Genomic DNA, 17,302 nt, shown 5'->3' on the forward strand with positions numbered 1-17,302 from the left:
CTGATTGACAGCCTCAGCCTCCTAAAAAGGCCGCGGAGCGATGGGAGAGATGCTTATCGGCGGCTTTATATAGCGGGGAGCCGGCGCGGAGCGGCGCGGCCACAGCGCGGGCACTGCGCGGGCACAGCGGACACGCCCGGCCGGCCGCGAGCCCATGCGAGCCGGGCGCGGCTCTGGCCGCCCCGCAGGGGTCCCGCCATGCACGGCCACCCCCAGCCCCGGCCCGGCCCGCAGCCCCCGCGGCTGCCCGCGCCCGGCCGGCCCAAGGCAGGCAGGAGGCGCTACAAGACCTTCATGATCGACGAGATCCTCTCCAAGGAGACCTGCGACTACTTCGAGAAACTTTCGCTGTACTCCGTCTGCCCGTCGCTCCTGGTGCGGCCCAAGCCGCTGCACTCCTGCGCCGGTAAGCGTGACCGCAGCGGGGCCGCTGCGAGGATGCGGCGGCCGCGGGGTCGGGGCTCTCGGGCGAGCGGCTCCTGCATCTCCCACTGCATCCCCCCAAACCCTGCCTGAACGAAACCCGGCTTTCGCTCTCCATCCCCGCCAAACCCTGCCTGAACTAAACCCGGCTTTCGCTCTCCAAACCCTGCCTGAACTAAACCCGGCTTTCGCTCTCCAAACCCTCCCTGAATGAAACCCGGCTTTTGCTCTCCAAACCCTCCCTGAATGAAACCCGGCTTTCGCTCTCCAAACCCTCCCTGAATGAAACCCGGCTTTCGCTCTCCAAACCCTGCCTGAACTAAACCCGACTTTTGCTCTCCAAACCCTGCTTGAACTAAACCCGGCTTTTGCTCTCCAAACCCTCCCTGAATGAAACCCGGCTTTCGCTCTCCATCCCCCTAAACCCTGCCTGAACTAAACCCGGCTTTCGCTCTCCAAACCCTGCCTGAATGAAACCCGGCTTTCGCTCTCCATCTCACCAAACCCTTCCTGAACTAAACCCGGCTTTCGCTCTCCATCCCCGCTCCCTCCCTCGGTTTGCCAGCGCAGGGGTCGTTGTTAGTCACTGTTAGTAACTAGCTGCTCTCAGTTAGTCACTATCAGTTTTTAGTTACTGGCAGTGTGTAGTGACGGGGTTCAGCCTAATCGCCGTCGGGGTGTGCGTTGGAGCCAATATGTAACCAATGCTAATGATAATGAGTTAATTAGCTCTGCAGGAGTCTAGTTCCTATAGAAATCGTCCTTCATCTTACGCTCGTTGAAATTTCCAGTGTTTTTTTCGTTATGTCTATATGAGTACAAAGAAATTAACAGAAATATTGGGAAAAGGAATAAAAAAATCTATAGGGGCACAGTTTTTCTATCCTAAATTATCTTTTTCTTTGAAGGAAAAGTTACTTGGAGTAGATTGTTTCTAATAGCAAAAATGGCAAAATACTTGAAAAGATTTTGCAGACCCCACAAATAAATACGCACAAGCGGCTCTACCCTGCAACACGATGAGCAGTCGGGTCTCGACCATGGGCATTATAAAATTTCATGAGCAGACTGGTCTAATGTGGGTGTTTAAAAATCCACATTAAAAGTAAAAATATTATTCTTAGAATGCATTCCAAATTTTAAAAAATATTTTTAAAAATCCCTCTTTCTGGTGAAGCAGGCACTTTTCCAGATTTTTGTTCTTCCCATAAGGCCACACTTCCAATGGTGACACATAATGTGTCAAGAGAAATGAGATGATGAATCTGCAACTTAAAAATGGATCCTTCAAGAAAATCTTATCTATTTAAAAATATTTGTGAAAGACTAATTACCAATAAAATAATACCTGTTTCAAGGTCATAGAATTCTATTTTTCTTCTTTCTCTTTGCTGGAAAACATTTATTTTGTCCTTGTATTAGATTGTGTTTAAAACCTCCAGGTCTGTACTTTGACTTAGGTTTGCTGGTTTAGTTTGTGATTTTTTTATTGCTGAATATACATAAGAAGGATCTTTTCAGCTCTTATCAGATCTGTGCTGATAGAAAACTTGCTGTCAGGGTACCCTAAGAGTCTGACAAGTACAATAAATCCTTGCTCCAAGCATAGATCTTCCTTCAACCTCAATATTTATTTTGTAAATACTAGTTATTAAAGATCCAGGAGGGATTAGGGGACTGGATCAGAATTAAGACCCATGATGACCAGCTTTTGGGAAGAAGTTGCATGAACAATGTGATCCTCCATCAACATTTATTTCTTCCAGCCAATTTGTGCGTGATGTCCCTTGCCTTCCCTAACTAATTGCTGGCATATTTTATACAAGAATTAGTTGTTAATCAAGATATTGCTGACAAGGGAATTTTTGAGAGCTGATCCCTTGTTACTGCATAGTAAAATTCAGTGCTTGGCCAAAATGTCCTGAAGGGGTTTGGTGTGTGGCAGTGACGCACGGAGAGCCTGATTCTGCCTGCAGACCTCAATCCACCAGGACAAGGAAAGAAGCTTTTCTCTCTCTCTGTATGGAAATAGGAAGAGTTAGAAAAGAAACTCCCTTTAGCACCCAAAAGGAAAATTAGCCTGGATATTATTGGTGTCCAGAAGCACATACAGCTACTACAGCAGAAATAAATACGATCTGAATGTCACCTAAAGTATCCTCAGGATTTTGGATGGATGAGGTGCTTCCTAGCAGCTGGTTTGACTCTCACCACCCCCCATGGGATAAAAAGAGAGAAATTTTTAAAATATATAGTTCTGGGTCAAGTATAGCAAACATTGTTTTTGCAAAAGTGATGTATATTCAGTAAAGAATCATTAATAATCCTCATGTGATTCAGCAGTGGATTGAGAGTGATGCTAATGAGTCTCTTGTGGTTACTCTTCAATTAAAGCCTTATTTCTCTTTGTGCCTGGGATCTTTAACGAATTTATCCTCAAGGTTGTATTTCTATCCCAAGCTCTGACCTGTTCCTGTGTCAGGCCAGGTTGTAAATATCTACTTCTAATCGACTAAGGTGTATGGAATTGCAGCACTTGTGAAGTACAGGAAGGGACTTACTTGTAGAATTTAAATCATAGCAGAAACTGCTACCAAAGTCCACACTTCCAAACTGTCAGATTCTAAGGTGTATAGGCACAATGCAAGTCTTTTATATATTAGGCAATGGGAATGTTTTTTTAATGAAAGTAAACTATTGGCTAATAAATGGACAATACCACAAAATATATCTCAATGTGAAAGCATTTGAAAAATACCCAATATAAATCTGTCAGTAAATTAAAATAAAAAAAAAAGACCAAACCCACAGACACGCACACACAGAGTGAAAATAAACTAAAAAACCCTTCCCAAACTACTCGAGGGTTAAAGGCTTCAGAAATACAGCACTAAATACTGTATGGCATTTAACTTACTGCCCGAGTTTCTTTTGCCTCCAGAGTCAATCAGGAATCTCTTCATGATCTAAGCAAATGAATCTTAACCTAAACCACAGAGATTTGTTACTGTACTATCATAGCTGGGACTTGGGAGTGTTTGAAACAGTGATGAGTAACAAATTACTACAGCTGAAAATCTCCTTCGTGCCTTTTTCTCAAGGCGGGAGTCAGCGTTTGTAGACATTTTCCTGGGCTAAAAAGTTAGTATTTCTTTCATCTTTGGTGAAGTCAGAGAAGGCTGATATGCCTTTATCATTTATTTGGAGCTGAAAGATGTAAGATGTTGTACGTGTGCAGCGTGTGTGTCCAACAACATCCCTGGTTAAGTGAAGAGAGATCGGAAAACTTAGCTAACCCAAGAGAAAAGAGTTCTTGTTTTGGCTGTGATAAAATGCTGAATATTTAACTGACTGCAGCTGAATTGGAACAAAACAGTGAGTAAAAGTCAAGTAAAGGCAGAAGAAGGTGGAAGAAGCATTTGGGACTTTTTTGGCGCATCTTGAGGTCGAAGATTGGCATTTTAGTTGTGAGGAGCATTTATGAGCTCTAGTGCAAAGCTGACCGAGGTCACCGGTGAGATTCCATACAAGAGAGCTTGGAATAAGCCTCAACCCAATTTTGGGTTCGATGTTTTGGTTTTTTTTTAAAGAAAACTACAATTCCCTCTGAAAATGTTTCATTATTAGTTTAAAAATTGGTGTATGAACATGTATTGTGGTGTTTATTGAGCTAAAAACACAAGACTGAACCAATACCAAATCTGTAACAAAATGCTAGTCCAGTTTCAGAGCCGTTATGATTAAAATTCTAAAGATTAGAAATATTTTAAAATGGTGATTAATGCCACTTTGATTTATGACTTTTTGGGCTGAGATGGCTGGGTGAAAATTCTATTTATCTTCTTTCATGCTACTTATATTTTTATTGGCTTTTCTTATTATGTCACCATTAATTAATTTGTATAAGTAATGATACACTGTTCATATGCTTGGTTTATTACAGTGATTGCTGACAGTTGCTTTTTGACTGAGGAGAGTCCTATAGGAATCACTTTTCAAATTGCCTTGATTTAGTTTTTCAATTAAAAATATTTGTAGCCAAGCCTACTTCAATTCTAGTTGGTTTCCTCTATTTTTTATTATCTTGGTTTAGCCATAGATTTAAAATCCATTTGCCTTATTGGTAGTTTTGGGCATGAGAAAGAATTGAAGGATGCTGTTCAGTGTGCAGTGTTACAAGGTCAGATTAGAAAAGCTCCTTATTAATCAAAGGAACTAATATAGTTTGAAAATTAAAACTAGGCTGGGGTGTGGAGGGGAGTTGTGTGTGATCCCTGGTCTTAGTGTAATTTGTGACATTGTGTGTTAGTAATCAGTAATATTGGTCTTGGATGGCCTTTTTAAACTCTCTGAATGAACTGAGATGGCTGGATGAAAAAGAATTACATTGCCTTCAATTGCAGAGTTCAGTTATTGCAGGAAAGTTGGTAATACAAATTGCTAATTGTCTGTGCTGTGTATTCATTTGTACCAGGCCCTATTCCAGAACTCATAAAAAATCCCTCAAATTTGAATGTATCTTAGTGGTTTATAATTTAAATCCTAATGAGCAGCAGAGTAATTGATGTCTGTGCCAAGGTTTTTTACCATATCTCAGGTAGGACTGTGCTGATTTCTCTTTAATTTCTATAGCAGAATACCTCACAAGGCAAAAATACACCTTGGATCAGTGTGGTCTTGCTTATTTTCTGAGAGAATTGTCTGCTAAAATATAAAATATTTACCCATGTTTTAGGTGAGTTGTGGTAAAGATGATTCTACTGCTCTATGTACATTTAAGAGCATGGCAGCTTCAGGAAGGGAATGCAATCTTAAGTTTCTCCGCTTGTTTGGTTTTTTTTTTCTGTTTTGAAAATGTATTACTCTGCTTGCTGGTCTGTGCAAAAAGTTTCCTTTAAAGAACATTATTATTATTATTATTACTATTTGCCCTCTTAAAATTGTTATTGGGATTTTTAGTTCGGTGATTGGATTTTTTGGTTTGTTTGGGTTTGTTAAGGGGAATTTGTGAGTTCAAGATGTTCAGGATTTGTGTGGTTGGGATTTCAGTGTAGGCAGGTATCTAGTACAGAATTGTTAAAATCTTGAATTCTTCTCTTGCAGTTTCATGTCTGTCTTCTTGTTTTATCTGAGGGTGAAATTGGGAGCTGGTTATTCCAAAGGGGTCTTTTAAACTGTCATTTTCCTCATATAAATGTTATTTTCTGGATTGAACGTAGAAGTACCTGCTGGGGCCTTTGGGGAATCATTGCTTGGGAGATAAAGTATGAGGTTTGGTCCTTCTCACCTCATCTCCTCAGCCTTTTTAGGAAACCATGTGAGAAAGTAGATTTATTGTGACTTAAAATAGCTCAGTTTGTATGTGCAACCTCACAACAAGATTCCTTCTGATGATCTTCCAAAAGGGCTTGATGTGGGCAAAGCTTGATTTTGCTGTGGGACCTTCCTTGAAATTGTGGTGGATGCCATTTCTTTTGCTCAAATACTTGCTGAATCTTTTCCTTTAAATGGAACAGGTCATGTTATGGAATTCCTGGGGGAAGACAGAACGCTTAGGAAAGGAAAAGGGAATCCATGTAGTGCGTGTGTTCCAGCACGGGGGAAAATGAGATGCCAGCCATTCATCATGTTTCCAGTCTGGAACATGACAGCTGGATGAATCCCATGGAATAAAGCTGATGTGCAGTAGTGGGGGCACTTTCTGCCAGGTTCACTTGGACTTGAGTGTGTCCCACATTCCTGAGCTTGGCATCTGCAGCTGGAGTTGGATTGTCATCCCCAGGACATGCTGGGAATGCAATGGTCTTGGAAAGAGTTTTGCTCCTGTGCTGAGTGAAGTGAGTGCTCAGGAGATCTACATGTCTTAAACAGCTCCTGAGTCCATGAAACACCTGTGTCCCCAAACGTTGAGAGAAGCAGGCCAAAATGAATCTGTGTGTTTGTACAATAGGTGCCAACCTAAATTGCAAAGCTGAAAATGTCTCCGTGTAGAAATCTGCATTGCTGCAAGGCTGTTTGGGGTTTTTGATGATTATTTGTGCAAATATATGAAAAAAAAAAAAAAGATACTTTGAAAAGTGCCTGAATTTATTTGGTTTAGCTTACAAAGATCAGTAGAATTCTATAGTTGAGTAGCAAAAAGTAAAGGCAAAATTAGAAAGGAATTCTATTAATCCTGAGAAATACAAAGTGCTTCCTCTGTAGATGTCTTTGATCCAGTATTAGTGGAGCTACTCAGTATTTTTAATAAATGTAAGATAGTTCAGAGATGACATTTCTGCCTAGAAATGGCAGAATGTGCAGTCACAGTTATGCTGCTGTCTCTGAGCTGTTCCTCTGAAAACCCAGAAAAGTCAGGATTTCCTGTTGGGACTGTGTCCCTGCTCCTGTAATGGGATTTATTCAGCTGCAGCATTGGGGAAATCAGAGTTTTCTCAAGCTCTCCATAACTCCCTGTCTATTTTAGCCCTATAAGACAAAGCCTGTCTGTGGATGAGGAGAACTTTAACAGCTGAGGTAAATGAAACAACCCTAAGGACTGAAAGTGGTTTCCTCTGTAATTGCTGTAGATTGGGCACAACAGTTCATTTTAAAGAGCCTAGTGTTTTCCAGGGTGGCCATCTTGGCTTTTAAGTGTTTTGATATTTTTAGCAGATAATCTAGTTTAGAAATGCCCAAAAGTGGCATATGGGGGAGGATAATGAGCTGGGTGATGGTAGATGGGTACTTGGAGAAGTGCCTGTTAATTTTCTCTGTTGGATTATATGCAGTACTAGATGTGGCATTTCAGAAAGAAACCCAGATTCTAATCTGTATTTGAAAGCAGATCTCAGGACTGAGCAGAGAAATCTCTGTCTGAATAAATTTCAGAGCTAGATATTAAAATATCTGTAATAAAGACTGACTTCTGCTGTCTTATCTCGGTCCTGTTAATAGTCAATAAAAGGAATTAATGAATGGCAAAACTTCAGTGAGCAAGCCAGAAGATCACACCCCAGTGATTGCAATAAAACCTACTGTGGCAAGTAATCAGCATTGTGGTTGTGGTTGGGCATGAATAAGCATTGTGGAGGAATGCTATAATAGGAGGCAGTAATGAATCTGGGATTCCACTGGGAAAATTGACACCTACACCTCATTTTCTAAAGCCTCACAGCTGGCACTGAAGCACAGTTTAAATCCATCTGCACAGTGAGTTTGGTTTAAATGCAGCTCCTCTGTTAAAAGTGTCCTCAATTTGTTCACTTCTCATGGAGACTGTGCAATGCAGACTGAGTGCCATGATTATTTTGAGGACTTTTATTTAACTAGCTTCTGTAGAATGCAGGAAAAGACCATCTCATCCTGTAGAACCAATGTCCCCCAGCATTGCTGCCTTCAGGACAAGCTGGACATGAACAAGGGCAAAAGTCCTTGCTGGGGAGGCACTTGCTCAATACAGTGCCTTGAGTTTTTTCTAAATCTGCTGCTGGGCTGGAGAAAGGCTCTGCTCTGGTTGCTCAGAGAATTTAATTGGTTGATTCTGCTGATCTGTTTCTTCTGTTCAGCCCATGATAACTTGTCTGGTGTTAAAAGTGGCTGTGGTCCTGCTTGGAGCCACTGGGAACCTGGGTTTGCATTTGCAGGCCACATACAAAATCTCATCCAAGTGAAAATAGGAGAAGTGAGAAAAATTGATGTTTTGGATTTTTGGTAGATTGGAGAAATAAACATTATGTGTCCTTTCCAGTTCAGAGCAAAGCAAAATGTTATAAATTCAGCTTGACAAAAGGCAGAGGTTTAGAAACTGTGTGTATGTGTAAAATCAGATAAGAGAAAATAATCAGGAATAAAATAGTGAAAATTTATCTTCTAAAAGCTGAAGCAAAACTTTATAGCACTTTCTTTTTTATGAAACATTTGGGAAAAAATGAAGTTACTTTCAGTATTTGCAAAGTTTTATTTATTTTTCTTTTTCATGGAGACAAAGTTACAACCAAACATTTTCAGTCATTTCCATGTCAGAATTGCTCCAGTTTGATTGCAGAACCCAGAACATGTTCAAGAGCTTCACTAGGAAATAGCAGTTCCTTGGAAAATTTGGGACCTGTTTTGTGATCTCAGTTGTATTTGTGTAATAGAATAGGATCACAAGGACAAGGTAATGGGAGCTGAGAAGTCTGATGTTATCCATTATTTCCCAGGATTGTGGAAGAGTTGAGCTGAGAGATTTCTAGCCCAGAATTCCCAAAGCTACATTTTAACGACACCTTAAAAAATAGAGAGATTTGGTATTAGGACCTGGCTAAGACATTAATACTTAATATTTTCCATTTTCCACTCTTTTCTCTTTTCCTCTCATGCACCTTTATATTTTGACCCATTCTTGGCCAGGACACAGCTCAGAACAACACCCAGATAACAGCTGCAGGCATTTCAGGTGTTTGGGAATAGCTGAGATCTATTTAAGTAACTAAATAGAAGAATGAAGGACAGCCTTTCAAAAAAACCCCCATCTTCCTGAATATGGACCCCTGCACCCATATTCAAAATCTTTGGACTACAGATAGCATATCCAGAATGCTTAAAACACAGAACCTGAAAGAACCTTAGCAGACAAGTCTGCTTTGTTTTTAATTTTTCTCTTTTAAAAAATAAAACTTTTTTTTTTTTTTTAATGGAAGAAAAAGCAGTTTTCCAGAACTTCCCATACAACAATATTGCAATATCCTTTGGAGATGTAATAACAGAAAATTTGCAAATATACAAGCAACAACTTTTCAGTGACTTTAATGCGTTTGGATGTGTATGTTCAGGTCTTATCTTGTAAAGTTTTTTACATGCCAGTGGTTTCTATTCGTGTAGTTCATTGTCTGACTCCAACAGGACATACAGAGGAGGGGTTGAATTGGAAGTATACATATTTGCCCTGTATTTTGGATAATCTTACTACTCATTTTTTGGATTTCCATCAAAATAAGAGAGTTTTCCATGTAATCAGGAAGTCATCTTTAAACACTTGGCCACCATTTGCCTTTGGATATTTATTTTAATGATTATTTTGCAAGTCACAGAGCAGTTAATGGCTGCATTTCCTGCCAGCAATTTTTTTTTTTTTTTTAACTGGGATTTATTTCACCTTACAGGAGTTGAATTTCATTTGAATTAAATTTTAATAGACATCTTGAGAACTACTGTTGAAGCAACAAATTCCTGTACCTTAGAATGTGCAGGTGCCTATTGCCACATCCAGAGCTGCCTACATTGATCCATTAAAAACCAGAGCACTGTTGTGTAAGCACAGAAGGGTTGAAGCTTTAATAAAAACATGTCCTTTTTTTTTTTTTAGAAGACAGAGAAATGTGCATGATATGTTTGTGGTTACTTAAACAGGATATTCTATGACAGATTAACCTGTCATCTTTGAAATAAAATTAGCAGTGTGGTACTTTATTATGGAAAACATCTCCTTGCATGTTGCACATAACATGATATGCCTTATGGAAGTCCTAATGCTCTGGATGATGTTTAATCTTGTTGCTCAAAGAAAAAAAAATGTGAAAAGACCCCCTGAAATAGAAACCAGTAATGTAATCATTGATAGAATTAAATGGTGACAAGTCTGAAGCAAATGGGATTTTTTTGGCCAAAAAAAATTTGCGAGTGTTTGTGAACGCATCTCCCTTCAACCCTTCTGCCTGTTCTAAGCCTCCTTTTGACAGCTTTTCTAACAGTTCATTTTGTTCCTGTGGTGACTAAGCCGTGGAGGAGCTGATATTTGGAGGTTTCTGTGGATAGTACCAGGAGGTTTGTGCTTAGCTGGGTTGTGCTCTTGGCTTTCCTTGAGCAGGTCTGGTTTAGGTGACTGCATATGGTGAAATTCTCCAACGAGGGTCAGGAAGCCGTGCCAGAAGTTAAAAGGGTTGGTTTCACCTTGTTGCAATAAATTACAGAGCAATCGTAAATGATAGGAATGAGTTTGATGAAGTGGGTGAGGAACAATTGATGGATTACTTTAGTTAAAATTACTTACAGCCCAGGCCAACTCCCACTGAAGTCAATTAAATCGTAGCTGGATCAGAGCCAGAATGAGTCAAATTCAATTATGCCTTAACTGTAAACATTTTAAAGCATATTACTGTAAGGTAGTTCAGCACTTAAATTACATTAAAAGGAAAGCATTTATGAAATTCCAGCTGATTTGATTTTATTTGTGCAGCCCTATTAAAAGCCTTTTTTTTGTAGCTGTGACAAAGACCTCTTTGGCATGCTTAATCCCCAGAGCACCTGTCTGTTGTGAAGAGATGTCACAGCCATTGATACTGTAGATGAATTTGTCCATCACAGACTTGCTGCTGAAGTGATTGCATCAGAAGAGGCAGCAAAGATGACTGAAAGGAGATTGTATAAATCCCACTGCTATTTCATCTAATTGTCAAGATTTAGAGAGCTTACTTGTGTAAGTATCAGCTCATAAATTAATGAAACTTTCACATGAGCTAATCCCAAATCTGGAATGGTTATGGATATTCATCTGCTTCTCAGCTGAACAAAGTATAGAACCAAAAATATTATTTATAAAGAAATAATCTTCATGATAAAATGGTGGATTTATGGACAAGATCAAGTATGGCAGTGTTTTTACAAAATTGGGCAGATAATCTTTTAAATCATGATTATCTTTTAAATTATGATTCACAAGTTTCCTTTAAGACAATTTATGTATTTTTAACACCTTCTGGATTGATTATTTTCATTCTGTCCTCAGAAGTTTTCATCCCTGTCCATTTTCCAGCAGAGCCAGGGAGCAGCTCTGATTGCAGATGTAGGGTTCCTGGCTTGCATTTGTCTGACTGTACTGGGAGGTCAGAGCTGCCCATCCCAAGTGCCATCCCATCAAATCCTTGGGTTCTGGCAGGCTGTGCAGACAGCAAGGAACGTCTGCTCACTGGGATCATTCCCATCTCTGGGTGAACTAAATTTGTCTCTGCACAGATGATCTCCCAGTCCATGCCAAGTACTGAAAGTACTTCTGCAGGTGTGGGATCAGTCTGGTTTGGTTTCTGTCTTTGTAGCAGTTGTGCTAAAATGAAAGATAGGGCCTCATCCTGGTTTTAAAGGCATGACATTGCTTTGGCTCTGTGAAAGGTTCTTTGTGGAGGATGGAGGTGCTGGACTCATGTGGAAATAGAAAAGATGGATTTGACTGCATGCCCAGCTGGCATGGGAGTGCTGGAGTGTCTTATTGCTGTGTACTTGGCTCCATGGACTGGGCTTTGCTCTGGAAAACTCAGTTTGGCAAATCATTTCATTTTCTTTTATGCTGTCACAGTTCTTGTCATTGTTTTGGCCTTTCTGTTTTCCTTATTTTCTATTAATAGCAGGATCAATTAATAGCTTCCACTGTCACATTCTACAGAGCTGGCAACTATGAAATAGAAATCTGGCCATTGGAGAAGAGGAAAAATTATAGCTATCCAGCAGCTTTAATCAGGAAAAGGAGACAGAACTGTGATGAACGTTAGTACAGGACTTCTGTGGCACATATTCAGCCAAGGATTCTTCCCTGCCATGACAGCAGTGAAACACTTTGATGGCAACTGTTGACTGTGGCTTTAATAAGTTTGAAGAAGCTGATTTCTGTGATGCAGGCCTTATTTCTCCTTTTTCAATATTAGCACAATTAGTCACGATAGAACTTGTAAAAGCACATTAACATCAGTTGGCAGCTTTTTAAAACCTGAGCATTGCTGTTCCCTGCTCACAGACCCTGCTCAGCACAGCCTTGGCTCACCACTGAGCTCAGCTTTGGGGATGCCTTTGAAAAAGCAAGCTCATCAGTAAAGCTCTCCCCTTCTGGTGGTTTTTATCTGAGCTTCCATCCACAAAACAAAATTGGTGCTTTCCTGTAGTAAATTACAGGATAGAAAATTCTTTTTGCAGTGAAGGATATTGAGAAGCCTTTCATTCATCACAGTGTCTTGACAGTGATTTTGGTTGAAAACTTTGGGAAAACTCGTGATAGTTCTTCTATTTCTAGGAAGTAGAGCCAACGCTGAATTTCTGAGTACTTTGGGTGTGATTTTGCCCTGTGCAGGGATTGGAGTTGAACTTGGTGATCCTTGTGAGTCTCTTTTAACTCAAGATACTTTTTGATTTGAACTCCTTGCTGATGATTTGCTGGGACTCTACTCTGAACCAGTCATGCCTATGAAGCATTCACTGAGTATTTCTTATATGTGGAGTAAATTATAATGGAATTGCTGCCACCACCCATTGCTGCAACGTTAATTAACTGTAAAATCCACTCAGAAGAAAGTTTCGTGTTCATTTCCAATACCTGGTGTGTAGCTTTAATGTAATTTAAAATGTGGTGGACTATTAATTTGTCTTCTCAAAATGTTTATTTTCCCCAAAGCCAGTCATGGGTCATTTGCCTCCAGTAATTGATACCAACATTGGAAACACTTGTCCAGTTGATGACAAACTTAAGTGTTTCATAAATTGCTAACTCTGGTTAACCTGGGACCAGTTTACACCTCAGGAGAAAATTCAAATACACATCTCATCTCATTTTTCTCCACAAGAATTTTCTTCTTTCAGGTGTTTCACTTGTCACGACTGTCAGTAAATAGTGGGCCTTAGGTCTCTTTGCATGCTGCATAGATGTCCAAACACTGCTTTTCTCAGTACCTCTTGGTTTTCCTCCTGTCCCTACTTATTTTCTCCTTGAAGTCAATAGAAGCTTTGGGTGTGTAGAAAAAGAAAAGGAATTGCATCAGAGTGCAAACAGATGGCCATTTTCTGCTGAGCATTCATTTACCTGGCAGCCTGGGACATCTGTGTTGGGAGCAGGGGCAACTGAGTGGAGTTGGGTTTGCAGAGCCCAGGAAGAGGTCAGAGTTTTGCAGGCAGTGCTGTGTGCTTGGGCCATCCCTGCTTGGCTTTGTCTTTGAATTCCTACATGACATGGAGCCAGCTGAATTCCTCATCCTTCCCATTTTAAAAGAAAAATGATGGTTCATTACACATTAGCATCAAGTATTTTAAAATTCTTTGCTAAGAAATGCAAGAGAAGCCCAAAGCTGTATGGTCAGTGTATGTTTAACTGTTTATATGTTACTGTGCTCTTCATGAGTATTAATTAAGTACAAATAAAATCCTATTGTTTTTTCCCAGCAGAGGGACTTCTGTAGGAGGGAAGAGACTTCCCCACAAATCACTTTAAGATAGGTGTTAGGACAAAACCGTGTTTATTACTTTTCCAGAGTTTCAACTCTTTCCTCACCATTTTTATCCATCCTATGTCTCTTACTGGATTTTTACACTCAGTCTATGCCCTGTAGGGTTCTTCAATTTGCTCTTTTGCTATCTTCCTTCACTTATCTCCCCCTGAGTTCTTTGTTCCCTCAGCACAAACTGCACCTGAGAATGTTCGAGTTCAAGTTGAACTTTTGAACCCATGATGTCAGGTTGGTTTGGAATTAGGCAAAACCAGTTTGCCCATCCCTCACTGCAAAAGGGTTAATCCTCTAAACTATTGAGAGACAAGGGCAGAGAATTGTGAAAGGAGCCCCTGTTTTATAAGCATTTGTATTGCCAGTGCTTGAATGCCCATAATAAGCAGGTTGTGCTGTGATTAACGACTGTGTTTTACATGCTGACGATGGATGATGTGTCTCATTGGAGAAGCCATTTATTTTTATTCAGGCTCCTCACCCCAGCAGCACTAAAAATGAGATGTTAAAATCCTGGTGGGAGTGTGTTCCATTCTTAGCAATTTAATGAAAGGTGACCTACAGAGAGAAGAAAATAATTTAAATTTGCCTTTCCTTGCCTCCTTTTAATGTGTGAGAAGACAACTCACAAAGCTATTTTTTCATATGGAATTTTTCTTTTCCTTTCAAGATTCTTACTTTGTTCCTTCCAAATTGGAAACAAGTAGGAATGTGTTGTCATTCTGAAACTTTATGCATTTGGAATGGGCAAGCTATTCAAACGCTTTAAACTTTGTTTTCTTAATTTATTTTTAATACAGGATTGAAATAATTTAAAATCTTTAGGTATTTGAGACAATGTTTGTATCAGATTATACATTCTGATTTTGCTGCAGTTTCTGTTGCACTTTTTCCTCCACTTTGTCATTTTGTATGTGTAAAGGATGTGGTGGTAGAGTGTTTGTGGTGTTTGGAATACACAGAGTAGACACAGAACTCACCTTTTTATTAAGCAGCAATATATTTATATCCATATGAATTCAACATTGCGTCTATCTAATGTCAAGGCTTTAACTTCTGTGGAGTGGCTTAAAGTATGAGCAGTATGAAAAGATGAGCAGGATATTGTAAAAAAAAAAAAAATTGCAACTGTTTTTCATATGTGGTTCACCAAACATGAATTAAAGGCTCTTTTGGGTCTCAGAATTTAAAAGCTCTATCAAACCTAGCACACCATTGCTGAGCAGAGCAAACCAATTCCTGTGATGGGTCAGCATGTTGGGTGTTTTCATCAGAGAGCACTAAATGCCAAGAATTGCCTAAAATATCTGGATAGCTTAATAACATTCCAGGTGGGATACAGCCCCAATTTCAGACCTTAATGAAAACACTGTCAATGTAAAGATTTTGTCTGTTTCCATGTGGAAATGTCAAATCTAAGATGCGTTTTATCCCAGCAGTGCCAAATCAGAGTCTGGTAGTGGTAAGATTTGGGAGATACATAAAATATTCCCTGCAGAATTATTTAGATCAGCATAATTTTAAAATTGGCAGGGACAGCTGATCTTGGGCAGAATATCTTTCTTGGGTGGGGAGAACTTCTTAAAAATTGAGCTCAAAAAGCTATTTTTGTTGTAAAAGTCACACACTGCATTTGTGCCTGTTATTGGAGAAGCTCCCATGGAAATATTACAGCTTGCACAAGAACAGGACACATGCATTGCTTCAAAATTAACATATATATTAGTGCACATCAAGGAATTTCATAATGGTGTGACACAGAAGAGAGTTCTCAACACAGCACTCATGCAATGCATTAATGGGCGATGTCTGCAGGGAGATAGCAACACTTCTGCCTCCCCTCCTGGCTGCTCTTGGCTGCTTCCCACACCACATCACTGGTGTGGTTGTTGTTATCACCCTCATTTTGCATGTGGGGAAAACAGAAGTCCAGTGGCTGAGATTGAACATTAAGGCAGTGCCAGGGATGGAAATACTGTGTCTGAGGTCCTCTTTCCCCAAAATTTACTCCTAAGTGAATAGAACTTTGTTCTTTTGGTGCTTTCATGGGACAGAGTAAAGTCAGTATGCCCATCAGCCTGGAGTTGTTTCTTATGATGGGAGTTATACACCCACCTACATTTGAAGGGAAGAAAGGGCTGTGCTGTTTTTTGCCTATTTTATAATTGGCATTGGAATGAGATTATGAAGCCCCAGCATCCCTCTGGAACACGGCAATGCCTCATTTCCCAGTGACAGGGGCTGTGGAGAGCTCAGAGGAGAATCCATGGGTGATGGATGTTAACCAAAGCTTTGACTTCAAATCTTAGATTGAGGGAGGGTGTTCCATCTGGATCCCTAAATTTCCCACCTCAATCCCTAAATCAGAGCATTTCAAGGTTTGCAGTTCTGGATTGGAGCTGTTTGCAACAGTTGTCCTTTTAAAATTTCTTCCCATAAGGGCATTAATTCACAATTAAGGCTGAATTCCATCCATTATGATTAATTAAGGCCTTATCTCCACCCAAAGTCTAATCTAAATTTGTCTGGAGATGTGTAAACAGTGTTTCCTTGGCTGACTTCCTATCAGAAAAAAATCGCACAGACTAATATTGGACATGAGTGAGGACTTGCATTTGGAGATCACAGAATCATGGAATTCCAGAATGGTTTGGGTTGTAATCTCATCCAGTTTCAGCCTTGGGCAGGGTCACCATCCACTATCCTATCCAACCTGGCTTAGGACACTTCCAGGGAAAGGGCAGCCTCAGCTCCTCTGGACAGGAGGAGCTCAGGAGAGCTGAAGCTCCCCAGCTGGAATCTCTGGCTCATCCTTCTCTCAGGGGTGTGGTATGGACTGCCTGCTATCCGGGAAAACCTTGTCATCACTTTTCTGGCATATGCCTGGTTTCATGCCCCCAAAGTGCTTTGCAGCTCTGAGGCTGACATTTTTCTCATGGAACTATTTATTGTGGTGTGTCCATTTGGGGGCTGCTCATCCATTTTTCAGCTTATTTTTTGGGATTAGATGAATTTTTGTAAGAGTGAAACTCTCTTTGTGTTTCAGTTGAAAAATCCCAATACCCAACTGACCTTGGAATGAACCCACTGGGTTTTGGCTCCATCTATCAGTTTGCTGGGAGACTGGGGTATAACTGGTGGGAGCATCAACCTCCCCATGTCATATGGGGCACACATGGCTGCAGGCAGAGGTGGAGATGGAGCCATGACTGGTGGTTCTTGCAACATCTTCAGCTCATGACTGACTTCATGTAATACAGAGAGTCTTGAAGTCAAGGAAGCTGCTTGGGGAATGAAGTTGCCAAGACTGACTTTTATGTTGTAGAATGGTTGGCAGTGGAAAGTTTTTGTAACCTGGAAATCCAGCTGTGTATTTACCCCTCCAAAAAGTGAAAGCTTAGTTGTCCTCAATTAATTCTCTTTCAGTTAAGATTGGATCTATGAGGTGACATGAGCGTAATGTTACTTGATGTGCAGAGGATAAAAATAGCCATGTCCTGTGCTTATGGAAGCTGTGACATAGTCAGCTTAGTCAAACAAAAAGATCAGGTTTGGAGGAAATCCTCTTCCAGGGTGCTCTAGGTTCTGTTAACAGGGTTTCAGCTTCCTAGAATAACACTGGGATGTCCATTAAGCTCAGCTTTGTTCCCTGTGTGTGTCTC

General features: G+C 40.3%; 1 protein-coding gene across 1 annotated transcript in view; it reads left to right on the plus strand.

Moving 5' to 3' along the window:
- Nucleotides 1–294: 294 nt before the first annotated feature.
- Nucleotides 295–17,302, plus strand: part of BARX2 (BARX homeobox 2) — a gene marked incomplete at its 5' end in the record, with an annotated part of 31,436 nt that continues 14,428 nt past the window's right edge. Inside the window, one exon of the mRNA XM_079326807.1 lies at nt 295–406. Coding sequence (XP_079182933.1) covers nt 295–406 — 112 coding nt within the window. The remainder of the gene's footprint in view (nt 407–17,302) is intronic.

Source organism: Erithacus rubecula (genome assembly GCF_903797595.1).
Source record: "Erithacus rubecula genome assembly, chromosome: 25".
Lineage (NCBI taxonomy): Eukaryota > Metazoa > Chordata > Aves > Passeriformes > Muscicapidae > Erithacus > Erithacus rubecula.